Raw genomic sequence first — 26,806 nt, 5'->3', positions numbered from 1 at the left:
GACCCAGCAATCCCACTACTGGGCATATACCCTGAGAAAACTATAATTCAAAAAGAGTCATGTACCACAATGTTCATTGCAGCTCTATTTACAATAGCCAGGACATGGAAGCCACCTAAGTGTCCATCGACAGACGAATGGATAAAGATGTGGCACATATATACAATGGAATATTACTCAGCCATAGAAAGAAACAAAATTGAGTTATTTGTAGTGAGGTGGATGGACCTAGAGTGTGTCATACAGAGTGAAGTAAGTCAGAAAGAGAAAAGCAAATACTGTATGCTAACACATGTATATGGAATCTAAAGAAGAGAAAAGAAAAAAAGGTTCTGAAGAACCTAGGGGCAGGACAGGAATAAAGACACAGACGTAGAGAATGGACTTGAGGACACGGGGAGGGGGATGGGTAAGCTGGGACGAAGTGAGAGAGTGGCATGGACATATATACACTACCAAATGTAAAACAGATAGCTAGTGGGAAGCAGCTGCATAGCACAGGGAGAGCAGCTCGGTGCTTTGTGACCACCTAGAGGGGTGGGATAGGGAGGGTGGGAGGGAGACGTAAGAGGGAGGGGATATGGGGATATATGTATACATATAACTGATTCACTTTGTTATAAAGCAGAAACACAACATTGTAAAGCAATTATAATCCAATAAAGATGTTAAAAAAAAACCAAAGAATTACAAAACTTTTGAGTAAACAAGCTCCAGCTTAGCTCAGGTTCTTCCAAATATTTGCATATTTCTATAGATGCTAAATTTTCATATACAAATGTACTGAGCAAAAAAAAAAATAACACAAAGTTACACAATAAAGTTGGTAAAAGAATTTTATTATGTGGCTTAGGTAGGTCTTTGCATACTACTAACAGAAAAGCATTTTTCCACATCTTATTCAACCTAACAAATGATATATTTGTCGTTTTATCTACATGGCTGCAGTATTACACTATTGAAGAAAACCTTCCTTTCATTTGTACTTCGGTGCAATTATACAGTAGATACCTCTTCCTCCAGAAAATAAAAATATTCTTGATCTAAACTTGAAATGGAACAAAGACATTAATAGCAAGTTCCTCGCACCACTTGGTAAAAGATTGCAATAAAAGTCCTAATAATATGTTGCTTAACATACAAAGAAAATGAGACATCTGCCACAGTTTCAGTCAAACCTCGGGAGGAATGGTTCAGCATGTGGGTTTATCTTCCTGGGGTTTTCACATATGATAGGTGGAATTGTACCATAATAAAGAATAGTCACCTTTTGCTCAAGAGACTCAAATATTGGACTCTCGCAAGGGAAACACCTTTTGGGACATAGTAACGTACAAATGGATAGGAGAAAAAAATTGCCTTAGGAAAAATCCACCACTGTTTGACCAAACACCTGAAATGTTTTTATCACAGCTTTCATATATTAAAAAAGTTTCCTGCGGAGATGAAGCTTATTCATGAAATAAAGCCTAGTCGCTATCATCCGAACCACGTTCTGAGCCCTGATCCGAGGCCTCGTTGTTGGATCCCTCGGGTTCGGATTCATTGCCGGAGCCTCTGCCGGAGCCTCTGCCGGACCCCTCGTTGTCAGATGCTCTCTCGGAGTAGCGGTCCGACTCGGCGCTGGGGGACGCGGGCCGAGAGTCCATCTCAGAGCCCCCCGAGCGGCTCCGCCCGGACTGCAGGGATTCGTTGTCAGACTGTTCGGAGCCCGAGGGCCTGCGCTTTCTGGCCGGCTGGTCACTGTCTGAATCCTCATCCGAGTGCTGCCTCCGGGGCCGCCGGGGGCTGCCGGCCTCGCTGCCGGCCTCGCTGCCGGACTTGTTCTGGTTCTCGTCGGAGTCACTCTCCTCCGAGGAGGCGCCCGTCTTCCGCCGCTGGCCCTCGTCGGAGTCGCTGTCGCTGTTGCGGGGATGTCTGGCAAAGACAAACGCTCGTTAGACCAGGGTTCTGGCCGAGGGAGCCTTGACAAACCGGGGGTGCGCTTGAAAAAAGAAGGGCATTTAATGTCTTGACCGGATCGCTGTTGACACAGGTGTTCGTTTTGTGATATTCCTTTGGTGTGCTTTTTTGTAAATGTGATAGGGTTATTAATAAAGAGAGGATTAAAAAGTTAAAAAGAATAAGGCACTTTAGCTCTGAGACAGAACATAGACAGTGACGGGTGACCTCACTGGTCATCCCAGGCACCCTTCATCAGAATGAAGTATTTCTCAATTTCGTATGTAAAATTATGAAAAGGAAGGGATACATTTATTTATCTTTATAAACCAATACACAGCGGCAGAGGTGCAACCCGGGACCTCACTGGGCTGCAGAGACTCTGAAGAATGCACTCTGTCCCAAGGCTGGCTGGGAGGGAAGCTCCTCTGTGCCACTGCCATCTGTGCTAGAAGATCGCTGAGGAGCGAAGTCACCCTTTCTGTCCCAGGATCTGCTTCTGCTCCGGTGCCCTCCGCCACGACTAGACCTACTCAACATAGGAAGCTAGGGCTAAATAAAAGGGTTCTGCAGCTTGTTTTTGTACTTTTGCCAAAGTTCCCCCTCTACTTATCAGATGTTAAGGGCAGCGGACCTGTGCTAATGCTTGGGGGTGCGGTGGCACCCAGGGAATCTTGGCTTCTTGGAGGAAAGGACATTCCCTTCACCACTGTCACAGCTGCTCCCCCACCAGGGCTGTGGAGAGGAGGACATGCTTCTCCTCGGGCATATTCCTTGGTTTTGGTTTCCATGACAGACATTCCAAGAAAGGAATATTGAATCCTACAGGGTCAGTCTAAGAAGGGTGAGGGAGGTGAAACATACTACTCTCCCTAGAAATGAAAACATCCCTGCAGACCGAAGAAAGGCTCTTTGTGCTTACATCTGAAAGAAAAAACCTAGACACCCATCACATAACTCATTCTGTATACACGCTAAGGGCCAGTGGGCCCCTGGGATCTAATTCACTCCATTCCATCTGGCCAAATAAGCAAACACTTCATGAAGGTCTAACCATCACGTCTCTAATCAATGGACCAGTGTAACACTGTGGGCAAGGGTGAAACAGTATTTTAGGGAAAAGCAATCCAAATCTGTGTCAACCAGCATCTTCAGAGAAAAAGGGAACTGCAGATCTTTACAGATGCTTTACCCTACCAGACCAGCCCTGCACCAGGACCCTTAGCCCCTTCGACATGCTAACCTCTCACCCCTGCCTCACCTCTAACCAACCAGGGCTCTCTCTTCTTTCTATTTTTTAAAAATTCTTATTATTTTTATTTTTTATTGAAGTACAGTTGATTAGGACTCTCTATTCTTCTTCTAAGACTTAAACAGCCTTTCTTCCACAAAAAAAACCTCAGTAATTCCCCCCACTACCTCAACTCCAGATTACATGTGGTCACTGAAGAGCAATAAATGCAAAATATAAGTGATAACCCTTTTCCCACTATAATGTAGTTTTGGTTTGTCATTCTCCACTGTCTCTAAAGCACAAATTCCTTGGGGGCAGGGTCAATGTCTTTATCCTCTGCATCCCCAGCACTCAGCTTGCTATCTCATAGCATGGATGTTCAAATGTCTGTTGAATGAATGAATGAAATGATGGCCACCCGAAGAACCCAGCATAGTATGGTATTAAGACTCTTAGTCTAGGAATTCAAATGCAGAGCTTGACGGGCAAGTTCAGCACAAGTAAAACAGAATATTGTTTCACCAAGCAGTCTGTGAGCTAGAGGAGTCTACGATAAGCCCTCCATAGAGCAGGCAGTCCTGAGTCATCCCTGCCTGACAAGGGAGGAAATGGTCAAGAAAGTCCCTTTCTCCCTGTGACCAAGATCAGGCTACTCTTAATACTTTAAGCCAGTCAATGGCAGTGTAGCAAAACGACAGAAAATTTCAGCTAACATCCACGAAGAAATGAGATTTCAGAATAGGTTTCCTTCTTTAAGGGACAAACATTTAGTAGGACAAAATGACAAGACTGGAATGAGATGTGTGCTCAGGCTTCTTCCCGCTCTAAGATTCTAAGAAGCTGCAGAGATGACATTTTGGCACAGTGACCACTCTTGGTTATCCTTCACTAGGAGAACATAAGTGAAAAATTCCTACCCTTCATCAGCAATTTTCAGTTTATCTTCATCAGATGAATCGTCACTTGATGATATTATGGCTTTGGATTTTATTTTCCCCTTCATTGAAGGAGGCAGACGTTCCAGCTTGGGCTGAAGAAAGAAGATCAAACGTAATAGATTAGTCAAGACTCTTTACGTTAGGATGTCTTGTTAAATTGGGTTTGCACTGCAGTGATACTGACACAATCAAACAGCAACCGACAAACTTCAAAAACAAGTGTCTGTGCTTGAAGACACTGCAGGGGAAGAATGTATTCTAGCGTACCGCAGCCTTCTATGCCTACTGGGGATGAAAACCATAGTGCTAGACACTTACAGCCTTCTTCTTCTCTGCTCTTGGTAGACGGCGCTTTTTCGGTTTGGGGCCATTTTCTGTTTCATCGTCATCAGATCCTTCATCTCCCTTCGGAGGCCTAAAGTAGTGAACACCAAGAGAAAGTTTGTCAAGATTCACTCATGCCTATAAAACCCAAGACTTCTGTGCCATTCAAATAGTATTAGTCATTTTGAACACCCTTCTCTACAGGTGCTGGCCTTGACCAGACTGTACACCCTTCAAGGGCAGAGACCACAACTTACTCTTGCTGCAAGTGGCTCGGGAGTCTGCAAAAACTGTATTTATGCCATGTCTGCTGACTAACTGAGTCACTGTTAAGCCCTCTTATTAATCTAAGATGAGCTTGAATCTTGCCCTTGGTGAGTGATAGAAGATGTGAGAAAAGACCCAGGCTCCAGACTCAACCTCCTTCCCCTCCTCTTTCTTCCCTTCCAACTACTCATCCCAGGCCTGCTAATATCCAGCCACAGCTTCAGTTCTACAGGTCTGAATGAATTCCACAAGCAGAGTCAGACATGGATTGGAAAGAACAGGTCTAGCTAAGACTGGAGGTTCCCGGACACGGAAGCACCATGAGAGGAACAGACAGCTTAGGGGCACTTCCAGGTGAGAGGGGGGCAGGGCACCACTTATCCTAACAGTGGATGGCACTAGGAGGATTAAAAGGCCCTTCTTTCACATAAATTCACATTTCATACATCCTGTAAAACCAGGAGGTGGGCCATTGCTGTTTTACAGAGAGGAAACTGAGGCTCAGTGGCTTTTCTAAGATTTCAAAGATGGACAGTCAGTGTGGACGCACTAAGGTTTCTCATCCTAAACTGCATAGATTTTCCAATAAATATTGCAATTTTCAGTCATAAGAAAGGCAATTACGACTGACTCGGACCTCTCAGAAGGAAAGCTGTGGACATGTATGGAGACTCCAAGCACGCCGGGAATTTGGTAGTGGGGCCCATTTTAGGATTAAAGTAGGAAGTGGGGGAACGAAAGGCTTCCCTGTCTGGGGGGATCAAGTGATAAAAACGTGTTCACAGATTCTAAACCTAAGATTCAGAAGGTGAAAGGTCTTTTGCCACTTTCACGAGGCGATTTAAAACCCAGGTGATTTAAAAGGTTATTCCATGACACTACCTTCTCCTCTTCTTCTTCTTTCTCTCGCCACCCTCCTCCTCCTCGCCTTCTTGCTCACTACCACTGCCCTTCCTTCTCTTCTTCTTTTTGGATATAGGCAGGTCTTCATCGGTGTCATCGTTGACAAACTCATCAAACTCTCCTCCCTTCTTGGACCGCTGAAACCCAAACAAGACCACAGTCATTGCTTTCCTGGCTGGTGGAACGTGGGTGGAATGCTGAGGTATGAAAGAGGCCACTTCCCATCAGTCCTCTAAGTCAGAGGTCTCCGACCCCCGGGCCATGGCCCGGTACTGGTCCGTGGCCTGTTAGGAACCGGGCCGCAGAGCAGGAGGTGAGCGGCGGGCGAGCGAGCAAAGCGTCATCTGCTGCTCCGCATCGCTCCCCATCGCTTGCGTTACCGCCTGAACCAACACCTCCCCCCCACCCCTCCCCACTGCCACCATGCGTGGAAAAACTGTCTTCCACGAAACCAGTCCCTGGTGCCAAAAAGGCTGGGGACTGCTGCTCTAAGTCACGTGGAAGAAGTGCATGGCGAGGCCCATACTTTAAAAACTTGTAATTGGGATGAATGCCTCAAATAGCAAAAATCATCAACTACAAAGTTGCTACAAGGTAAACTGTACTCAGCTAACAGTGAAATGCATTTCTAAATACTGGATACCATTTAAAGCAGTCTCTGTTGGAAAACTATCTTTTAGCAAAGGAGGAAGCCAAAGCTCAGGACTAAGTACTGAGTGAATTTAACCAATTAGCTTCGTTTCTAACTGGAGTCATATCTTACCCGTCCACCACTGCCACCTCTTTTCTTTTCTTTTGTTGCTTCAGTCTCTCCAGTAAACATAAGAATATTTTTGGTCTTCTCTACGTACTGGGCCCGCTGTTCCAAAAGTTTCTTTTGCTCTTCTTTTTCTCTGAGACGTTTCTCTTCCTATGAGGAAAAAGAGTAGGAGAAAACCTCATCAAAATGTTCTTAAGACAAAAAAATCATGGCTACCATCAGAAGAACTTCTCTTTTAACATACAAAGTGTATGTATGCACACCTTTAATTCTAGTATAACCGCAAACACAATACATACCTGTTCTTTGAGAAGTTTCTGCCTTAACAGTTCTTTCTCTTGCTCTTGTTTGGCCCGCAATTCCCTTTCTTCTTCGTCCTGTTTGCGTGCCCTGGCCACGTGGTACTGGGCCTGGCTCAGTAAGTCAGAGCATTGCCTAGAACATTCCAAAGTTAGAGAAATATGTATGTAGCTAGTATACTTTTCATTAAAAAACTCAGAGCATCTGTATTCCTTACACACATTTAAAAGTTTGAAGCAGGATCATTAGGTGATACCTATGGGAAGTCTTTTTTTTTTTTTAATTCTTCAGCCCTTTTCTTTTTTTTAATTTTTATTTTATCTTATTTTTTTGGCTGCTTTGGGTCTTCGTTGCCGTGCGCAGGCTTTCTCTAGTTGTGGCGAGTGGGGGCTACTCTTCGTTGCGGTGCGCGGGTTTCTCATTGCAGTGGCTTCTCTTGTTGTGGAACATGGGCTCTAGGCGCGTGGGCTTCAGTAGCTGTGGCACGTGGGCTCGGTAGTTGTGGCTCACGGGCTCAGTTGTTGTGGCACATGGGCTTAGTTGCTCCGCGGCATGTGGGATCTTCCCAGACCAGGGATTGAACCCGTGTCCCCTGCACTGGCAGGCGGATTCTTAACTGCTGCACCACCAGGGAAGCCCCAGGAAGTCTTAATTAGGAAAATTAACTTAGTTTCTCATAAGCCAATACTGTCAACTATGTTAAGTTTGCAAATTATAACCATCCTCCCAAAGCACAGCTAAAAAGATTCCCGACACTATCTTTACATGTGACAGATTCAGGAATCGTGTCTTGATTCTGACTACATAGCTGACATTAGTGAAATAGGAAAGTATTTTCCCATACAACTTAAGTACTTGAACTTTGCCATATTCCCTGAAAGGGCCCTTAGGAAAAAGCCTTGGTCCAGGTTGGAGTGTCCCAGAGGGGAGTGTGAAAGACTGACCTCTGGAAGGTCAGAAGCCCGTTCACTACTGTGTCACTCTCCCAGTCCACACTGCTATCACTGCCTCACCCAGAGTCACCTTCCATAAATAGTAACATTACCTGGCTTCTGTAGCAGCGAGGGCCAAATCAAATCTCATTTTATCTCCAACCTTACTCAAGTAACTGAAATATCTAAATAGAATGAGAAAATAAAATACTTTACTTAAAAAAAAATTAATGAAACAGACCCTTTAGAGTTTTAATCTGTTCTAAAAAAAACAGTCTGAGAGGAGGCTTACATACTGACTGAAACTTAATGAATACTTAAATGAATGTATTCATGAAGGGCTGTTATCTCAATAGGAAAAATATATATACAACTCACTCTCATCAATATACCACTCAATATTAGTAAGTTCATGATGATAAAGTTATAGTTAACGGTATCAGTAAATTCACAAACAACCAAAAATCAATTCCAGCAACGAATATTTACTAAACACCAAATTTACTAAATATGTCAGCATGGAGGTTAGGAGGCTTAAGCCGTGAAAGCACTTACAATCTACTAGGCAAGGCAAGGAATACTTAAACGAGAATTCAAATAAGGCTGGACAAAACCTGAAGAGATGGCAGGTTTTAATTTTACCGTACACTGAACTACCAAATAAGTACTGTAAGGTTACGTAAATTTTGAGCTGAGCTGAATAAATTTATTCAATATTTAAGAGAAAAGGTCTTAATCTCAGCTTAAGTAAAACTAATATCGCATAAAAAGACACTAGTATAACAAGTAAAACCAGCATAAGTGGAGTCTAAACATTTCTAGTGTGTAAAATTCTGGGTCATATTATTGTCAGGTCAATGAAAAATCTAGGGCAAGCTTGCAAAGCCAGCCAGCCAGTTCTAGGGGACGGACTACAGGATCCAATTCTAGCAGGATCCTGGCTACGGTTGGGTGCCACCTGGCGGAAGCTGTCTGCTTTGGCTTAAAAATCACTGGAATGATTCTAATAGAGAATGATCCTCTTTTGAGCCATGTGGGTTTAAAGAAACAAAGCATTTCAGAGGTTGTTCCTACAAAATCTTACCTGTGTGCAAGCTCCAGTTCTTTCACAGCATTGAGTACTTCCTTCAGATTACTCTTTTCATCTTTCAGGACAGAGGTAGCTAATCTTTGCAGGACCAAGGCCACATTAAACATAAGAACTGTATCACTGGGTGCCACGTGTCTAGCCTATAAACAAAAACAAAGCAAATCTTTCATATGGTATAATGACATGAAAAGGACTTTAGTCAAATAGAGTGTTAGGTGTGTAAGTATGCGTAAAACAGGATAAAAAATACAATGCAGCATAGGACTGAGTTCTCTTTTTTACCTTCAGCAGAGTCTGTTTGCATTCCTGTAACTTGCCACACTTGAAGAGGGCCCGGGCCAAATAGAGCACAACTTCAGTGTTCTGGTGCTTATAGAACTTTCTGAGGCAGTTTTCATACTACAATAAAATAAAAAGTTAATTAAAACACAACAAGGATTAAATGATATTGTCATTTTGTGACAAAATTTCAAGCGATTTTAAAGCTATGTGAAAAGGTATTTTGTCCTTTGCATGGTTAATTTCAAAGACTAATTTGAGAACGATTTTTTACACTCACCAGCATACATTTTTCACAACATAAAAACCTGGCAAGAAAAATTACATACTAGAAATAGTTCTTCCATTTGAAATTTCGACCAACACTGAAAGGTTAAACAGATTGGAAGGTCTTTTTTGTATCTTCAGCAATACTATCTAGAACAGGCTCACTGACAACTTATTAGAAGTCATACACCTGGCTCCTAAGGTGCTCTACCACCTTTCTTTAGGACTGGTGGAACCTACTGGCAACGAGAATGATAAGTCTCACTGTTCTGACTGTTAATTTCTTAGTAAAACCAATATAGCAATACTGGTATTAATTTTGCTGTGAACATATCACTTTCTGACCATGGAACATATCTTGTCATAGGTAAGTTCTTTTTTGTGGAAGATGGTTAGATGGTTTTTCCCTGAATATCTCTAGAAATTAATTTGCAGATCAAGAAGGCCCACCTCCAAAAACACAACCTCTGAGACTACCATATGCAATCTGGGTTCTGTAGGTCCCTGTGACCAGGACCTTTCCAATATTCTTAATACAATAATAATACCCATCCTTTTTAGAAAAATGGTTAACCACTTCCCAGAGCCTATCTTCTTTTTTTTTTAAAATAAATTTATTTATTTATTTATTCTTGGCTGCGTTGGGTTTTCCTTGCTGCACGTGGGCTTTCTCTAGTTGTAGCAAGAGGGGGCTACTCTTGGTTGCAGTGCGCGGGCTTCTCGTCGCCGTGGCTTCTCTTGTTGCGGAGCGTGGGCTCTAGGCGCGCAGGCTTCAGCAGTTGTGGCTCGTGGGCTCTAGGGTGCAGGCTCAGTAGTTGTGGCGCACAGGCTTAGTTGCTCCGCGGCGTGTGGGTCTTCCCAGACCAGGGCTTGAACCAGTGTTCCCTGCATTGGCAGGTGGATTCTTAACCACTGCGCCACCAGGGAAGCCCAGAGCCTGTCTTCTAACTTTGGTCAGAAACCTGTTTTTTCTGACCGTAATAATTCCCCCATAAGAGCATTTTTACTTTTTACTATGCTAAAGATGCTACGCATGACTCTTTTACTTCAAGTTCAAGTAATCAACAAATATGAAAAGCATAATAAAATTCTATAGCCATGGGCTTTCCTGGTGGTGCAGTGGTTAAGAATCCACCTGCCAATGCAGGGGACACGGGTTCGAGCCCTGATCCGGGAAGATTCCACATGCCGTGGAGCAACTGAGCCTGTGCGCCACAACTACTGAGCCCACATGCCACAGCTACTGAAGCCCACGTGCCTAGAGCCTGTGCTCTGCAACAAGAGAAGCCACTGCAACGAGAAGCCCGCACACCGCAATGAAGAGTAGCCCCCGCTAGCCACAACTAGAGAAAGCCTGCGCACAGCAACAAAGACCCAATGCAGCCAAAAATAAATAAATGAAAAAAAAAAATTCTATAGCCATGAAAACTTATCCCCATGGAGTTTCATTTTAAATGTCATTTAACCTTCCTGAAACTCAGTTCTCTCATCTGAGAAGTAAGAGGGTAAAACAAGCAAACGGATATTAAATCCCACTAACTTCTGGGTACTTACTGCTATGCGAGGCAAACTAGTGCCGAGTATGGTGCCAAGTATTTTTCATTCTGGATGCTCACAAAATTCTATGAGATTAAGGTACAATTATTTCTGTTTTATAGATATGAAAACTGGCTCAGAGAAGATGTCCTTTGTCCAAGACATGCAATTAAAGGTGGAACCAGGACTCACATCTCTGTCTGGACACCAAAGACTGGCCTTAACCATATACAATTATAAGCCTCTGAATAGACACAGTATCGCAAGAGATAGCACCCAGCTCCAAGGCAGGACCAGAATGGTTAAGGAAACCAGTGCTCAACAATGAACACAAAATAAAAATATCTTGAAAAATAAGACATTACCATCTGAACGGCGCTGATATATTGCTTTTGTTCCACGTAGATATGTGCTAGGTTCAACCACACATCACTGATATCTGCCGTTGCTTCTCTTACTTGGGCAAATACATCACGAGCTTCACGGAAATATCCTTTGTGGGCCAAAACAGCTCCTAAAGTTATAAAAAGGTTCACAGAATTAGAATTTTCTAATTGTATCCAGAAAAACAACTAGAGAGAAATTCTGATCTACAAACATCCCTCCAAAAGCATTCATTTCACAAATTATTATGGATATCCAAACTGTATAATTACCTATGCCATTAGCAGCATACAGATTCTTTGCATCATTTCTGAGTACTTGTTTGTAGATGGCCAGAGCACGATCCTGATGACGCTTTTCCTATAAAAAGATACAAACATAAAAAAATTCAAACAATAATCAAATAAGTATCAATTTTGTTTTAAAGAGATGAAAAGAGATTACCTTTTCTCTATCTCGGGTGGGCTGATGCAAAGTTTGGAGCCAGACGTTGCCAAGGGCCAGCATAGAATAAGTGTCACTCTGAGTAGCTGGTTGTTTTAATATCCTCTCGAATTTCTTCTGGCCTGGACCCCATTCTTGTTTTGCCAAATGAAGATTACCAATCAAAGACCAAGCATCCGGATGGTCCTAAAAACACACATATAAAAAGAAGCAAAATCTGTAATTTGGATTCAGAGAGATCAATCATCTTTCCACAACAGCTGATTACTGGAGAGGTTTACAAGCTACATTTACAACAGTGTTTTTCAAACTGAGAGTTGAGATGGATCAGTGACTTGTAACATCAATTTAGTGTTTAGTTATCACCACAAGAAATGCAACAGAATGGAATAAAGTAAAAATGTCAATGTACTGCCTATGGAAAGAGCACAAAATGATTTGTAAAACTTTGATTTCAGTTGTCTGTATACACACGTGTGTATGTACTAGGCTGTGGTGTGAAATCTATTTCTTACCGTGGGCCACAATCCAAACGTTTAGATGACTTCTATACCCTTTAGTATCTTTAACAAGTAAATGAAAAAAACAGGGAGATGCCAAGTCTAGAAATATGATAGCCATTAAAAGGAAAAACTGATTTACTGGGGGGAAATGGTGAAATAATTATTTTTCAAAGCTAAGAGTTAATATTACCAACCTGATTAATCTGAAGAGCTTCCTTAAACCAATCTGAAGCCTCATAAAAATTTCCTTTATCTCTAGCCATGGCTCCTAGGCGCAGATAGCCTGAAAATATACAAGTTTTCATGTTTAAAATATTAGCTATAAAGTAGAATCATAATTTTAAAGTCATACTTTTGAAACAATTGTTTTTCATTAATACATTAATACAATGAACAGAAAAGTCCCACAGGTGAAAATATATCAAGCATCAATATAACTAATTAATAACCTAATAAGTTCAAGAGCAACTCTGCCACCATCAAGTCTTCCTGTTTGAAATCTCAGATTATCTCTTCCACTCCATTCCCCAGGCTAGCACCCTGGACCAAGTCATCATCTCAAGTTATTTTAAAAGCTTAGCGTTGGGCTTCCCTGGTGGCGCGGTGGTTGAGAATCTGCCTGCCAATGCGGGGGACGCGAGTTCGAGCCCTGGTCTGGGAAGATCCCACACGCTGCGGAGCAAATGGGCCCGTGAGCCACAATTGCTGAGCCTGCGCGTCTGGAGCCTGTGCTCCACAACAAGAGAGGCTGCGATAGTGAGAGGCCCGCGCACCGCGATGAAGAGTGGCCCCCACTTGCCGCAACTAGAGAAAGCCCTCGCACAGAAACGAAGACCCAACACAGCCATAAATAAAAATAAATAAATAAATTAATTAATTAAAAAAAAAAAAAGCTTAGCGTTGTTCTGTTTCCAATTTCTCTCTGATGCACAGCACTGTGCTTGGCATATGGCACTACAGTGAAAGCACAGACTACTAGGGATTACTAGTTAGAAAACCTGGGCTCTTACTGTGGCTCTTCCACTTAAATAAAAAAAGTGCCACACAAATGTTGTTATTTTCTCCACAAAATGTCACTCTCTCCAGGAATCAACAATGGCTTACTACTGCCTATCAACTCAGTTCAAATTTAGCCTGACATTCAACTAAAATCTTATTCATTTTAAATCACTTTTGCATCCATAACAGTACAACAGGGGCCAAATTGCTAGCCCCTAATTTGACCAGAGTCAAAACATCATAGCTTTAGGTTCTTTTAAGGGAAGTACAGCATATAAAATATTTTTAGTTAAAACTTACCGAATTTCACATTGTCTAGGTTGTAAAAACTCAAGGTAGGACATTTTTAGTAATAATTATTTCCAGGAAAAGCACTGTTCTTTCTCACTATTATAAACATTGCAAAATGTTTATATGAAATCAAAGCAGGACCCATCATAATGATAAACCCATCACCAAATATGCCAAGGAGTTATTAAAAGCCTAATAAAGGTAGGTGACCCACTGAAGATGGCCTAGTCTATAAAATATGGTCCGACTGGTTTTTAGTTGTTTCTTTTTGTTTCTAGCATAAATTTAACTGAAGCTGCATCTTTTTTTTTTTTTAAGGCCACAAATTTGCCTTGAAGAAAAGGGGGCATATAACCTTCAAAACTGTTTAACTTTTTTTTTTTTGGTCGCACCGCAGCTGCACTGCGGGGCTTACAGGATCTTAGTTCCCTGACCAGGGATCGAATCCAGGCTGCCTGCAGTGGAAGCATGGAGTTCTAACCACTGGACCACAAGGGAATTCCCTAAAACTGTTTACTACTGGTTCTAAGAAAGATTTTTTTCAGGCTAAATTTTTTGCTGCTGTTGTGGACATTTTAATACACACACAAAAAGTTTAAAATTCCTACAGTCAACATAATTAGGATGTTCCCGTAAGATGTTTTTATATAGTTTTTCTGCTTCATGGAATTCACACATCGCCTCATACAGCCTGGCTAAATTGTATGACGTTGTAACAGAAATGGCATTGTAATAATGTTCATCATGCTCAGCTTCTGCCTTTGCACGATCCAATGATGCCAAAAAGTATTTCTAGGAGAAAGAAAAGAAAATTACATTGTTAAAAGACTTGGTTGATATATAGGAAAACGTGTGCATTGAACTTGATAGCATAAAAGAAGGGACTATTTCTACGTTCCTACCTTTGCCTCTCCCAGATTTCCAAGTCTGAAATGGAGGGCACCCACGTTATTCAGAATCTCTGGGGGGACATCAGCCTGCACTTTCTCCTGAAGGATCCGTGTCGCTGTTCCGTAGGCTGACAGGGCACCCTGTATTTTCATGGTGGACAGAATAAAGTGTAAGTGAAAATGAGAGGAAGAGAAACACTGCATCAGGCTTACCAAAAACACATCAGGTAGGAGACGGAAAACATGGCTAAATACCTGTATATCGGTCTGTTCTAAGATTTGTGCCAACTCAATCCAAGCTTCAACGTCATCAGGATACTGTTCTGTGACCTTCTTCAAATGGCCCTGGGATGAAAGAGATCATTAAGCTAAAGCATTCCAACTACAGGGTATGACAGTGAAATGTGGTGGCTACTCTACCCTGTTTGATAAGTCAAATGTTAGTTCAACTACAACAAACTCAGCTAACAAAACTGCGTCCATCATATTTCTACTAGCAATAACAAGAAATGAGGAATGCGCATCTAGAGATAGCTAACAGAAAATAAAATTTTTAGATTTTTAAAACATACCTTGGCGATATCTCGTTTTTCTTGGTCTTCTGAGGCGGCATATAGAGAGCCAAGAATTTTCATAGTTTCATAATTATTAGGATAAGCTTTCAAAACTTTCTCAAAGCACTGAGATGCATTCTCTTTGTCACCTCGATAAATGTACATTTGTCCCAAACCAAAAAAAGGCAGCACAAAAGAGGATGAGGCAAACTGTGTGGCCTGATAGTAGTACTGGAAAGCTTGGTCATAATCTTCCTAAAAAATGAAATAAAACAAGGCCAACAATATGTATAAAAGTTTTAAAATGATTTGGAAAACCATTAAAGAATTAGATATTTAGAGAGGGTGTAAAGTTAACTTACCTGGACGTGGAATGATCTAGCCAACTGATAGCAACTTTCTGCTTGCATGGCCTCCACTTCTGTATTATGGAATGCATGGAGAGCCAAGTGCTGGACTTTACTGTAATCCTGAACAAGGAAGATCCAAAACTCAATTGAGTGAACCCAAACAACTCTACCAGTCTCAGTCATAAGACTTCCCAAAATTTCACTTTTAAAATTTGTTCATTGAATGAACAATAACAGCACTGCATCCAGAATTACAATTCATTTTCCTCATTCCCCTTGCTGATAAATTCAGGGAAGATGGGAACTAACAGTTGTACAGTACTTAACATTTCCCCACTACATCTATTACTTCATTTAATCCCCACAACAATCCTGAGGCATTAGTCCCTATTTTTGTGATGAGAAAACCCAAGAGAGGTTAAGTCCTTTATTAACAGTAATGGGAGCAGTTACAATTTATTGAGAACTATTATATCCAAAGCCCTCTGCTAGGTATAATACTTATATTAGTTCTAAGCTTAATCAACCTCCCTGCAAAGTGTGTCATTATTACCATTTTATTGATGGGAAAATAGACACTTAAAGAAGTAAAGTTTGTTATCTAAGGTGAAAAGCTAGAATCTCAATTTAGTGGGTTTTTTTTTTCTGACTCCAAGGCTATGTTCTATCACATGAGGGTAGCAAGTGCCAGCACTTGAACTTGTACTCAGCTCTATTTGAATGCATGGGTCATGACCTTTCTATTAGACCTCACTTTCCTTTGGATTAATCTCCCAAGTGTCTCAAAGTCAGAGTTCATACATCAGGGGTGGAAACAACTTTCCAGTTTTAATAGGAATGTGTTTTATTCATTTGACTAGAAATCTGGTCTGAAGTAGAGTTTTTGTTTGGTCAATGACCAGTTCTGACATTTTTTTTTTTTTTTACATTAGAAATAATAATGGGATTGCAGCTTTTATCAGGAACTGAGTGTTTCACATTAGATAAGTATTTAATATGCATACTACATTTAATCCTAACTACCACCCCTCACATCCTATACAGTAGGTATTATTACTGTTTTACAAGTGAGGCAATTAAAGTTTAGGGAAATTATTAGTTTATTTGCCCAAAGCCACAGAACTATATACAATGGTGATGCCAGAATTTGAACCAAGTGATTCAAACTCCACACTTTTAATTACATGACACAGCCTTTTGGCTTAATTTATATACTGTTCACTGGAATGAGTGTATGGAAATACCCTGCCTACCTTCTAGGGCTGTTGTAATGACAAACTGAGAAAACATATGTAAACATGCTCTGTAAACCTTAAAGACATATATTCAGTGCAAGATGACCTCACGACACCTGGCACAGTGCTGATCACAGATCAGGTGTTCAGTAACACTCAAATATACTGGCTTGATTTACATATTTCACCTATGTAATCTTTAAGGTTCTGAATATACTGATTGTTCTCAGTAGAAGCAAGTCTTTATCTTCAGCAGTGGAAGGGTGACTAGCATTGAAAATTAAAAACTGAGTTATTCTCATTTGGTTCAAGGAAGCTGTCCCAACAGCTGTGAGCACTGACTACTAGATATGCACTCAAATATTTAGAATCATCCGTCCTCTGTTTTTGTGCTGTTGTTGTTTTTCCAGTAAAAACCAAACTAACTTGTGTAACTGTTTTATCTTAAACAGTAACACTTCATTTACATATGAGATACATTTCCATCCTCTCCCTAAGTAGTTGCCTTTTAGTACTAAAACAGTTATAGCATAAAGCTTAATTAATAATTCATTATGAAAGGGGAGTATGCTTCTACAGCCAGAGAGAGTAAAGCATCACGGCGAATAGCTGTGTGACCTCAGGCTATTAACTCTTGCTTCCATTACATCCACAAAATGAGGAAAATATTACCTACCTCATAGGATTATTTTGAATGTCATATAAATTCACAGCATGCATTTTTAACAGCACTTGGCATTTTGCAAGCATACGATGCATATTAATAGCAACAATAACAGCAACACAGCATCTATTACTAATAAGGATTGATGCAGTTTTGTGAACTTTTACCTAAACTGCTATTTAATTAAAGTTCTTGGTATAATTTAGCACCTGGTTTCAAAATGACTGATTAAACTCATGCTTACTAACTATATAAAAACTTTTTTAGTATTTGAGAAACCTAGAATGCCACTGCTTCTACAGAGTTAGTGGCAACTTAAAAAATGACATCATGATCAACGTGTGAAAATAAACAAGCAAAAATTTCACCATATGCTACACTCTTACTAAACTACTAAGACTATATCATAGATCTGTGCCTGTCTTCTCTCAGCTACCTAGTGACCTTCTTCTAAAAACATAGTTCAAGAGCTTTTTCATTCTTGGTGATGAAAACTCTCCTTAATCACTTCCTCTTTCATTTCTTTACCACAGCAGGGCAGAGACCTTTATTTTTACATTTACATTTGTTCCCATGTCTGTGTTTTCTATGAAACAACTCCTTGAGTGCAGAAACCATGTCTTACTGAACTCCACATCCCTGTCGCAATGTTGGGTACAGTATACAGGGTCAATAATTATTAAATGAATGAATGAATGAATGAATGAACAAACATACCCAGATACTAATTAGTATCCCCAGATACTAATACAAACTCTAACTTGAAAAAAAACTCTTGATTCAAATTTCTTTCCAAGTTAAAAAGATAAAGTATCACCTGCAGTACAGAAAAACAAAAATCAGGATTTAAAATTAAACAACTTTAACAAATGATTTCTCCTACCTTTTTGAAGAAAAAGTGATTTGCCAAGTGGTTCAATACCATAGGGTTGCTAGGATCAATAGTATAGGCTCTGGAAAGAAGTTGGACACCATTTTTGATGGAATCAGCCTAAAAGAAAAACAATGATGGCAGGGTTGAGTGAAATATTACTTAAATAGCACTTTTTCAAAGTTTCCTTTATAGTTGAAGAAATAAGATTATAAGATTATTTGTTCAGATAGCAAAATATAGCTCTTGTTTTAGTTAACTTTCACCAGGGATAAAAAATTTCAAACAGTGATGGTGAGAATGAAAATTGGCATAGCCACTGTGGGAAACAGTACAAAGGTTTCTCAAAAAACTAAAAACAGAACTACCATATGACCCAGCAATTCCACTCCTGGGTATATATCTGAAAAAAACAAAAACACTAATTCGAAATGATACATGCACCCCAAAGTTCATAGCAAGATATGGATACTGCCAAGATAATGGAAACAACCTAAGTATCCATTAATAGATGAATGGATAAAGAAGACATGGTATATATATATAATGGAATACTACTCAGCCATAAAAAAGAATGAAATTTTGCCATTTGCAGCAACATGGATGGACCTGGAAGGCATTAGCCTAACTGAAGTAAGTCAGAGGAAGATATATAATGTATGATATCACTTATATGTGGAATCTAAAAAATACAACAAACTAGTGAATATAACAAAAAAGAAGCAGTCTCACAGATATAGAGAACAAACTAGTGGTTACCAGTGAGGAGAAGGGGGAAGGGGAAACAGAGGGGTGGGAAAGTGGGAGGTACAAACTATTGGGTGTAAGATAGGCTCAAGGATGTACTGTACACCATGGGGAATATAGGTAAGATTTTGTAATAACTGCAAATGGAAAGTCATCTTTAAAAATTAAAGAAAAAATAATAAAAATAAATTCAAATAGTGAGGTAAACTTTTAGAATTTAGCTTTCTTAACAAACTTAACTGCAGAAACACTGGGCATTTTCTGCCCTTTGAAACTGGGTGCATGTAGTAAATATTGATATCACTGTCCTAAATAATTTACTGCTAAGGCAAATAATAGAAAAGACTCCAAAAGATTGCATTTTTTAACAGCTCTGTTGAGATATAATTCAATATATAATTCAATACTATTCACCTGACAAATCAGTCAGGAACTAGACAGTTTTTTCACCCACATACCTCTTTATTGTTGAGTTCTAGAACAGCCAGTCCCACCAATGCTCCCACACACTTGGAATTGAGTTCCAGGGCTCTGCTGAATGCCAGACGAGCCTTCTCCAATTTGTTAAGTTTCACAAAGCAATGGCCCATTCCTAAACGAACTTCCGCTACAAAAATAAAATCAAGTCATTCAGTCTGTCAAACTAGGGCATTTTTAGGATTCAAATTTTTTTATTTTTAATTTTATTTATTTATTTGTTTTTGGCTGTGTTGGGTCCTCGTTTCTGTGCGAGGGCTTTCTCTAGTTGCAGCGAGCGGGGGCCACTCTTCATCGCGGTGCACGGGCCTCTCACTGTCGCGGCCTCTCTTGTTGCGGAGCACAGGCTCCAGACGCGCAGGCTCAGTAGTTGTGGCTCACGGGCCTAGTTGCTCCGTGGCATGTGGGATCTTCCCAGACCAGGGCTCGAACCCGTGTGCCCTGCACTGGCAGGCAGACTCTCAACCACTGCGCCACCAGGGAAGCCCCAAAATTTTTTAAATGCTTAAACAGTCTCTATTTATGAGTTGCAAAATCGCAGAATTAACCTCAGTACAACTACACTATAAAATCTTCGGGTGTATCACAAACTTGGTTTCACTGGAGGTCAGAGCATACCACTCTCCCCTCACACTTCCCAACCCTTACCCCCTCATCAGGGATACCTTTCTCACCACAGAACAGAACACCTATAAGAGTGGTATTTTTCTTGTCTTCCAACGCTCCTGGCTACACTGTACCTTCAATATCTAGTTTTTAAAGAGCAATTTTTAAACAGAGAACAAAAAGCTTCATTAAGGCCTTAAATATAGTGACTGACTACGTGCACATCTGCAGAGCTATGCTTATAAATGCTTCCCAATTTCAAAGCCATGCCAAAACACAACCATGTTTCTAAGGATAACCTCTCCACTGCTCACTGGATCCTACCCCTTCTCATCTAAAGACACTGCTCCCGCAACCCTGCCCTATTTTTCCCACATCATCAAATTTTCCCTCTCAACTAGATCATTCTCATCCATATACATTCTCGCATCTTAAAAAAAATCCCCTCTTGATTCCATTTCCCTTTCCAGTTGTCAATTCATTCCTACTCTTCCCTAGATAGTAAAACTCCTTGAGAGATCTACATTTGCTGCCTCCCAATTCCTTTCCTTCCCTTTTCTCTCTTGACTCCACCCCAGTGAGTATCTCACCTCTACCATTCCAGTAAAACTGCTTTATCAAGGTCACTAATGATTTGTATGCTGCCAAATCCAATGATCAACTTTCATTCCCTATTTTACTCGGCCTAACAACAGAATTTGACACTGACACCCTCTCCTTCTGGAAACATTTTACATTTGACTTCAAAATTTGCTAAATGAATGAGATTTTGGAAAGAAAATTGGATAGGGCAAAAAGATTATATTATGATCTACTATGCAGCTTTTGAATCAAATATCAATATTTTAAGTTGGATCATACACAGCCTAGACTTACAGTTTTTCTCTTACCTGGACATCCCGGGTTAGTTCGCAAGGCTTTCTTATAGTAAGCGAGAGCTCCTCTGTAATCTTTCTTGTTGAATGAAATGCAAGCTTTACCTGTAATGATTTTTAAAAATAAACATGCACTTATTAAAGAACACAAGTCTCATATGCTCTCTACTAACTCACCTAAATCAAATATATTTCTCAGTAAGAAATACTTGAAAATAGTAAAAATGATTTCATATTTAAACTTGTTTTCCACGAGGGTATATTAATCTATGCCTATAAATAGAACAGTACTATATTATGTTAAATGTTATAAAATAATTAAAGTAGCTTAGAGTTGTCCAAATAGATTGTTTATTGATGCTTCAGAAGTGGATAACAAATTATGCTTAACTGGTATATATCTTATTTCTGTAATTTCAACAGAAACAATGATCTATTGTAATAGTTTTATTTTTAATAAGGTAAAGCTCTTCTACTTTGCTGCCCAGCCCAGTTACTAAGGAGTCATCGGCAAAGAAATACATTCTAGGCACAGCTGAAAAATATAGATTCCTAAGATGGTTGCCGAAAATGACTTACCAAGAAGGGCTGGAATATTATTTGGAGACTGGTTGAGTACGAAATGAAATTGTGCATCAGCCTGATCCATTTTGTCACCTTCAAGTAGGCAGAAGCAGGCTCTTCCCAACAAATGGTTCTGAAAAAGTAATGCATCATCTTAGACTTGACTTTATCCAGGACTAACCACAATTTAACACAAATGTTTAACATGAAAATGAAAACCATATAGGAAGGAAGCGGAGCATCACACAAATTCCTCTATCAGTGTAATGTGTTTAAACTACCAGTAAGCAATTCTTAATTGCAAATTGAGGAACTATCCTGAAATGCAAGTTGTCTGTGCCAGGAACGATGACAAAAAGAAAAGTTCAAACTCCCTAAAATATGCTTGAAGTTCACCTGAGGATGTTGGAATTACCAACTCAACATGTGGATAAGTTTCACATGCTAAATTTGCCCATATTACTTCAACAGTACAAGGACCAAAGAAATTTCTATTTTATTAAGAAACTCTTCTTTTTGACTATTCTTATCAACTATGTTATTTTAAGAAAAACTGAAAGAAAACCTGTTGCCTATTATACACATTTTACTTTCATGTGGTACTTTTTTCCCTTTCATAAATTCAAAGATATCTGACTTAATTTACCTGATCATACATAATAATTTTATCTGCCATCGTATACAATAGGGTGGCCTGTGTAATAAGATCTTTCTTGTTGTCCTTATTCTTCTCCTTCCGAGCCTGTTGTACATAATAGGCTGCCAATGTATCCAAGCAAGTCATCTGGTCTTTTTCATGGTCTCTGTAGTCCAAATTGCCATCTATACGCGCTGCTTCCAACAACTTTACAAACTCTTCTGTTTTTCCTTGCTTGTAGTATTCCAGCTGTAAGGTAAAGAATCAAACTAGAATTACTGGAGGATATGTCAATACACAAAGTTGTACACAAATGTTTATAGCAGCTTTATGTGTAATAGCCCCAAACTGGAAACAACTAAATTGTTGATCAAAAGGTGAATGGACAAACTGTGGTCTATCTGTATAATGGCTACTGCTCGGCAGTAAAAAGGAACTATTGGATACATGCTACAACATGGATAAATCTCAAACTAATCTTTAGTGACAAAAAGCAGATCAGGGGTTGCCTGGGCACTGTGGAGGGGCAAGGGAGAGGTGGGAGGAAAGTTTTAGGGGTGATGGATATATTCGTTATCTTGATTGTGGTGATGATTTCACAGGTGTACATATATGCTAAAAATTCTCAAATGGTACGTGTGAAATATGTGCAGTTTACTATAGATGAATTATACCTACTAAAGCTGTTTAAAAAATTATAATCACTACAAATGCTTCCATCTTCTTACCTAGCAATAGTTGATTTCAAACTAAATCAGAGCCCAAGAGAGAAAGCAATAGTGAGAGGGTATAAAGAATTCCAAAAAGAAAACTTGGGTTCTAGTTACAGATCCATCAAAAATTGTCTATGACTTTGGGTCTGCTGAATAACTTCCCTGGGCATCTGTTTCATTTGTTAATAATAAAAGGAATATCCACCATTTATTAACCCCTTACTGTGGGCCACAAACAATGCCAGGAGCTTCATATACATTATCTCTAATCTGTACAACCACCCTTAAAGTGAGTGCTAACAACCCCCTATTTTAGATGAGGAAATAGGCTCAGAAGGTAGGTCATTTGTCTACTTAGTAGCCGAGTTGGAATTTGAACAAAGGACTCTCTAATCCCAAAGCCTACATTCTTTCTTGTGTAACAACCTACAGCCCACAATGCTTCATGAATTTATTTTACTACAGGTGCCATGCTAACCCTCCAAGCCTTCAATTTTCATGTAAGTGCCGTTAAAGGAGGCATCTGTACTAAAAAATACTAAGTTCCCTTCCGGTTTTAAAAAATATGTGACAAGCATTAATGTCTTGTTCTCCAAAGACTAGGAAAACTTAGCACTTTAAGTCAGGAGGGCACTGCTTGTCACTGAAAGTACCTCTCTGTAAATCCATACCCAAGAAACTTTTTAAGAGTTAGGCTTGAGCACTGGACACAAGCCCGATTCCAGATCCACTTCTCTGACCCTTCAAGGTCAGAGGCCTCCTGTGTATCTTTACATGAAAGGGACCTGTGACAAACTTGCTTAGGAATAATGATCAAAGTATTTACTATATTTTATTCATAATCATTTACTATAATGTTCCCACAAAAAAGAAACATCATTATGCAGCTGGTGCTGGGGAGGGCAGAGGGTGTTAGATTGTTTAAATTGTGGCACCTCATTTTTTCTCAGTTTATCTACAAACCATAAGCCAGTCTTCACTGAGTAATCATTAAATAATCAAATGCTCAATATAGAGTACTCTTTAACTTAAATGAATTCTGCTTTTACCAACATATACTAATTTACCAGAGGCCAACACATCACTTAGTAAACTGGTCTTTAATACAATTAACTTCCATATACATGGTGCTATCTATCATTCACCCAAGCTGGCTATTACTGTATCTGAAAACAGAACCACGTATTTTTTCCAGTCAACATATAAAAAATATTTGTTACATGAATACTCACCGCCAAAGCAATCCATATGTGCAGTTGTGTGTGTTCCTGTTTCAGAATACTGATAACTTCATCTCCCTCCGGTAACTGATCGAAGTCAAGTTCAATGACCTAAAATACAAAATGTAGGTTTTAACTCTTATTTTTCTTTTTTAAATTCACATTTCTTCTTTGACTGCTGCTTTCCTAAAGATACATCAGTATGGTTATACATAGGATTTGTGTTCACTTTCAATAGGGCTGAACAAGCATACATTAAGAAACGTTTAAGGAGCATATGACAAATACGTTATATGGTAATATTAAAGCATAGCAAACAAACCCTGCTAGTTGTCCTCATGTCACTAGAACTATAAAATGCTACGGAAGCTTTGCTTACTGAAAAAACTAAAAGGAAACCCTGTGTAACGTATAACGCAGGTAAAGTACAGATAAGCACCCCAGAGACTCATGCCACAGACTCTGAGACTCGGTCTGACAACTTTTTTGTTTTAATTTATTTTTATTTTTGGCTGCATTGGGTCTTTGTTGCTGCACGCGGTCTTTCTCTAGCCGTGGGGAGCAGGGTCTACTCTTCATTGCGGTGTGCATGAGCTTCTCCTTGTGGTGGCTTCTCTTATGCCTAGAGCACAGGCTCTAGGCATGCGGGCTTCAGCAGCTGTGGCTCGCAGTCTCTAGAGCACAGGCTCAGTAGTTGTGGCGCACAGGCTTAGTTGCTCCGCGGCATGTGGGATCTTCCCGGACCAGGGATCGAACCCATGTCGCCTGCATTGGCAGAAGGATTCTTAACCACTGGGCCACTAGGGAAGTCTCGGTCTGACAACTTGAGAAGCACAGTCCTAGAGGCAATGCAAAGTTGAGTGCCACCGTACACACTAATCATGGAGGCATCATTTGTATCACACACACTCCTGAATGTGGCACAAAAATAACAGTAGGAAAATGTTCTGTAATTAGATAGTGGTGATGGTTACACTACTAAAAACCACTGGATTTTACGGTAAGTGAAACATATCTCAATATTGTACCTCAATCAAAAGTAAGAGTGTGAGATATCCAATAAGACAACATCAATTCTGAGGGCTTTACTCAGACAAGCCATAGGCCACCCATAAAAGAGGCGACAGGAAGGGAGACGGGGTTAATTCTATCAGCACACTGCAGCGGCTATTATCCTGGGGTCTCTATTTCGTTGATGGAGCCTTGTGTGGCAGATGTGGTGCACCATGACACTCGAGTTTCTAAGGGAGGAAGGGCGACATCCTATATATTCCCAGGGAGAGACACTTAGTTTGAGTAGCAGAGAGAACACAGTGACATCTGCACCCACCTCTGTGATCTATGAGGTGCCTTACATTTTATCAGGCACTGTCACACCCCTCTGCTCCTGAATTAGGAAAAGAGCAGAGTACTGTCAAATACGGACAGGTTGGTGGGGAACTTTCAAGAACTCCTTCTCGGGGTGGCTTCGAGGTTGCGGGGACCTGATGTTCCCAGCCTGGGAGGGCGCAGGGGCTGGGGAAAGACGTGATCGGAGCTTCGGCCGGGTAGTAGGATCTGGGGAGAGGGTGCTCTCGCTTCAGAAACGAAGTCGAGAGAAAGGGGGAGGGGGAGATCGTCCAAGTTCAAGGTCCCCACCCTCCCCCATTCTCGACACTTACCTCGTCAGTGTCCCGGAGGGGAATCTCAATGGATCCCCGCGACATGTCGAGATCAGAAGGCGAGCGGGCGCCCGGCCCCGCCGCTCCGCAGCTGGTGCTCCTGGCTTCTGGCTCGTCCAGAGGCTAGCGGTGGCTCGGGCTCCGGTCGTGACTGCCGCCCCGCGGCGCCGCCGAAGCTCGGGCTTCTCCTTCCCGTCAGCAGCTCAAACAACGAACAGCAGACGGCGACCGGCGACTTCCGGCAGCCCCGCCCCCTGCCCCGGAAACTTTCCCCGCGGGAGGGCCTGTCCGATGGTAGGGCTCCTCCTGTGGCTCAGGTTCCCCGACTTTAGGAGGAGCGCTTAGAGGCTTCCGTTTGGCCTGCCCACCTTTCCGAGGACCTGAAGCTACTGAACCTGAAGCCTCACTGGCGCCAGAATAAATACGCCGAGGGCGTATCCGCCCCGCCCTACGGTGGGCGGGGCGACGAATGAGGCGCGGATTCGGGGCCTGGCCACTGACTGACATGGGAATTCTGGCCAATTATAGCCATCCTTTCCTGATCCTTACTCTGCCCCCTGAACGCCGGACTTGGCCCCTGCCAGGTGGGCCTGGCCAGTCTCGTTTTACAATCTGTTGTAGATTGCCATGAATAATCCAATCATTAATTCCTTAACCCAATCATTTGGTTGCTCGTTTAGCAGCTGCTATTCGTTTGTCATACATGTGCTACATTTGTGACCAGTTTAAATATGAATGTTACAATGAATTCTGTAATCATTGTGGTAGTTCATGTATTTTGTGTGGGTTTTGTTTTGGGGTTTTTGTTTTTGTTTTTGGTTCTGTGAAGCATATGAGAATCTGCTAGATTTGTGATTTTAATAAAGTTGTTGAAGAATTGGATTAAATTTGTAATCAACGTTTTGATTAAATTATAGTATTTGACTAAATATATCTTAATTAGTGTTTTCATTAAATTATAGAATGTGATTAAATTAGATTGTAATCAGTGTTTTGATTGAACCAGAGAGGAATCTGATAAAATAGATCTGTAAACACCGTCAGTTTTACCAAGTACCTCTTATATGTATCGGCTTCATCTCCACCACCTCCATTCTAGCCCAAACCAATATCATCACTTTCCTGCCATAGTCTCCTGTTTTACCCAATACTTCATCCACTCTTGGTCCCAAACTCCAATCCAGTTTCAGCATGTTACACACCTATCTTTAAAAAAATACCAGTTTGATGTTTGTGTTTCCTCCCACCTCCCTCAAAACCTTTAAGTGGAAACTTTGTTAAATTTAAGTTTTGATTAGTTGTCCAATACAAACATAATACTAGCTATGTAGGTATGTAGGTAATTATAAA

At 40.7% G+C, this 26,806-nt stretch overlaps 1 protein-coding gene across 2 annotated transcripts; it reads right to left on the bottom strand.

Moving 5' to 3' along the window:
• Positions 1-823: 823 nt before the first annotated feature.
• CTR9 (CTR9 homolog, Paf1/RNA polymerase II complex component) lies at positions 824-25,812 on the bottom strand. Of its 2 annotated transcripts, XM_068555273.1 has the most exons (25): positions 25,457-25,810; positions 23,808-23,906; positions 21,872-22,111; positions 21,241-21,358; positions 20,677-20,766; positions 19,162-19,310; positions 17,969-18,076; positions 15,199-15,306; positions 14,855-15,091; positions 14,538-14,627; positions 14,295-14,423; positions 14,001-14,184; positions 12,297-12,385; positions 11,600-11,785; positions 11,428-11,515; positions 11,137-11,285; positions 8,972-9,088; positions 8,684-8,829; positions 7,713-7,784; positions 6,667-6,802; positions 6,371-6,517; positions 5,587-5,744; positions 4,432-4,528; positions 4,093-4,205; positions 824-1,917 (listed from the first exon to the last, which is right to left on the bottom strand). In XM_068555273.1, exons 1-25 carry the CDS (start codon positions 25,499-25,501, stop codon positions 1,470-1,472), a joined length of 3,543 nt encoding a protein of 1,180 aa, XP_068411374.1. In that variant the 5' UTR covers positions 25,502-25,810; the 3' UTR covers positions 824-1,469. The 2 variants fall into 2 exon arrangements, with proteins under 2 accessions (XP_068411374.1, XP_068411373.1); XM_068555272.1 differs by having other exon boundaries at positions 14,295-14,627; positions 25,457-25,812.
• Positions 25,813-26,806: the final 994 nt, after the last annotated feature.

Source organism: Eschrichtius robustus, chromosome 11 (assembly GCF_028021215.1).
Source record: "Eschrichtius robustus isolate mEscRob2 chromosome 11, mEscRob2.pri, whole genome shotgun sequence".
NCBI classification, from domain to species: Eukaryota; Metazoa; Chordata; class Mammalia; order Artiodactyla; family Eschrichtiidae; genus Eschrichtius; species Eschrichtius robustus.
The sequence above is the reverse complement of the archived record's forward strand: the minus strand, read 5'-3'. Positions and strand labels throughout refer to the sequence as shown.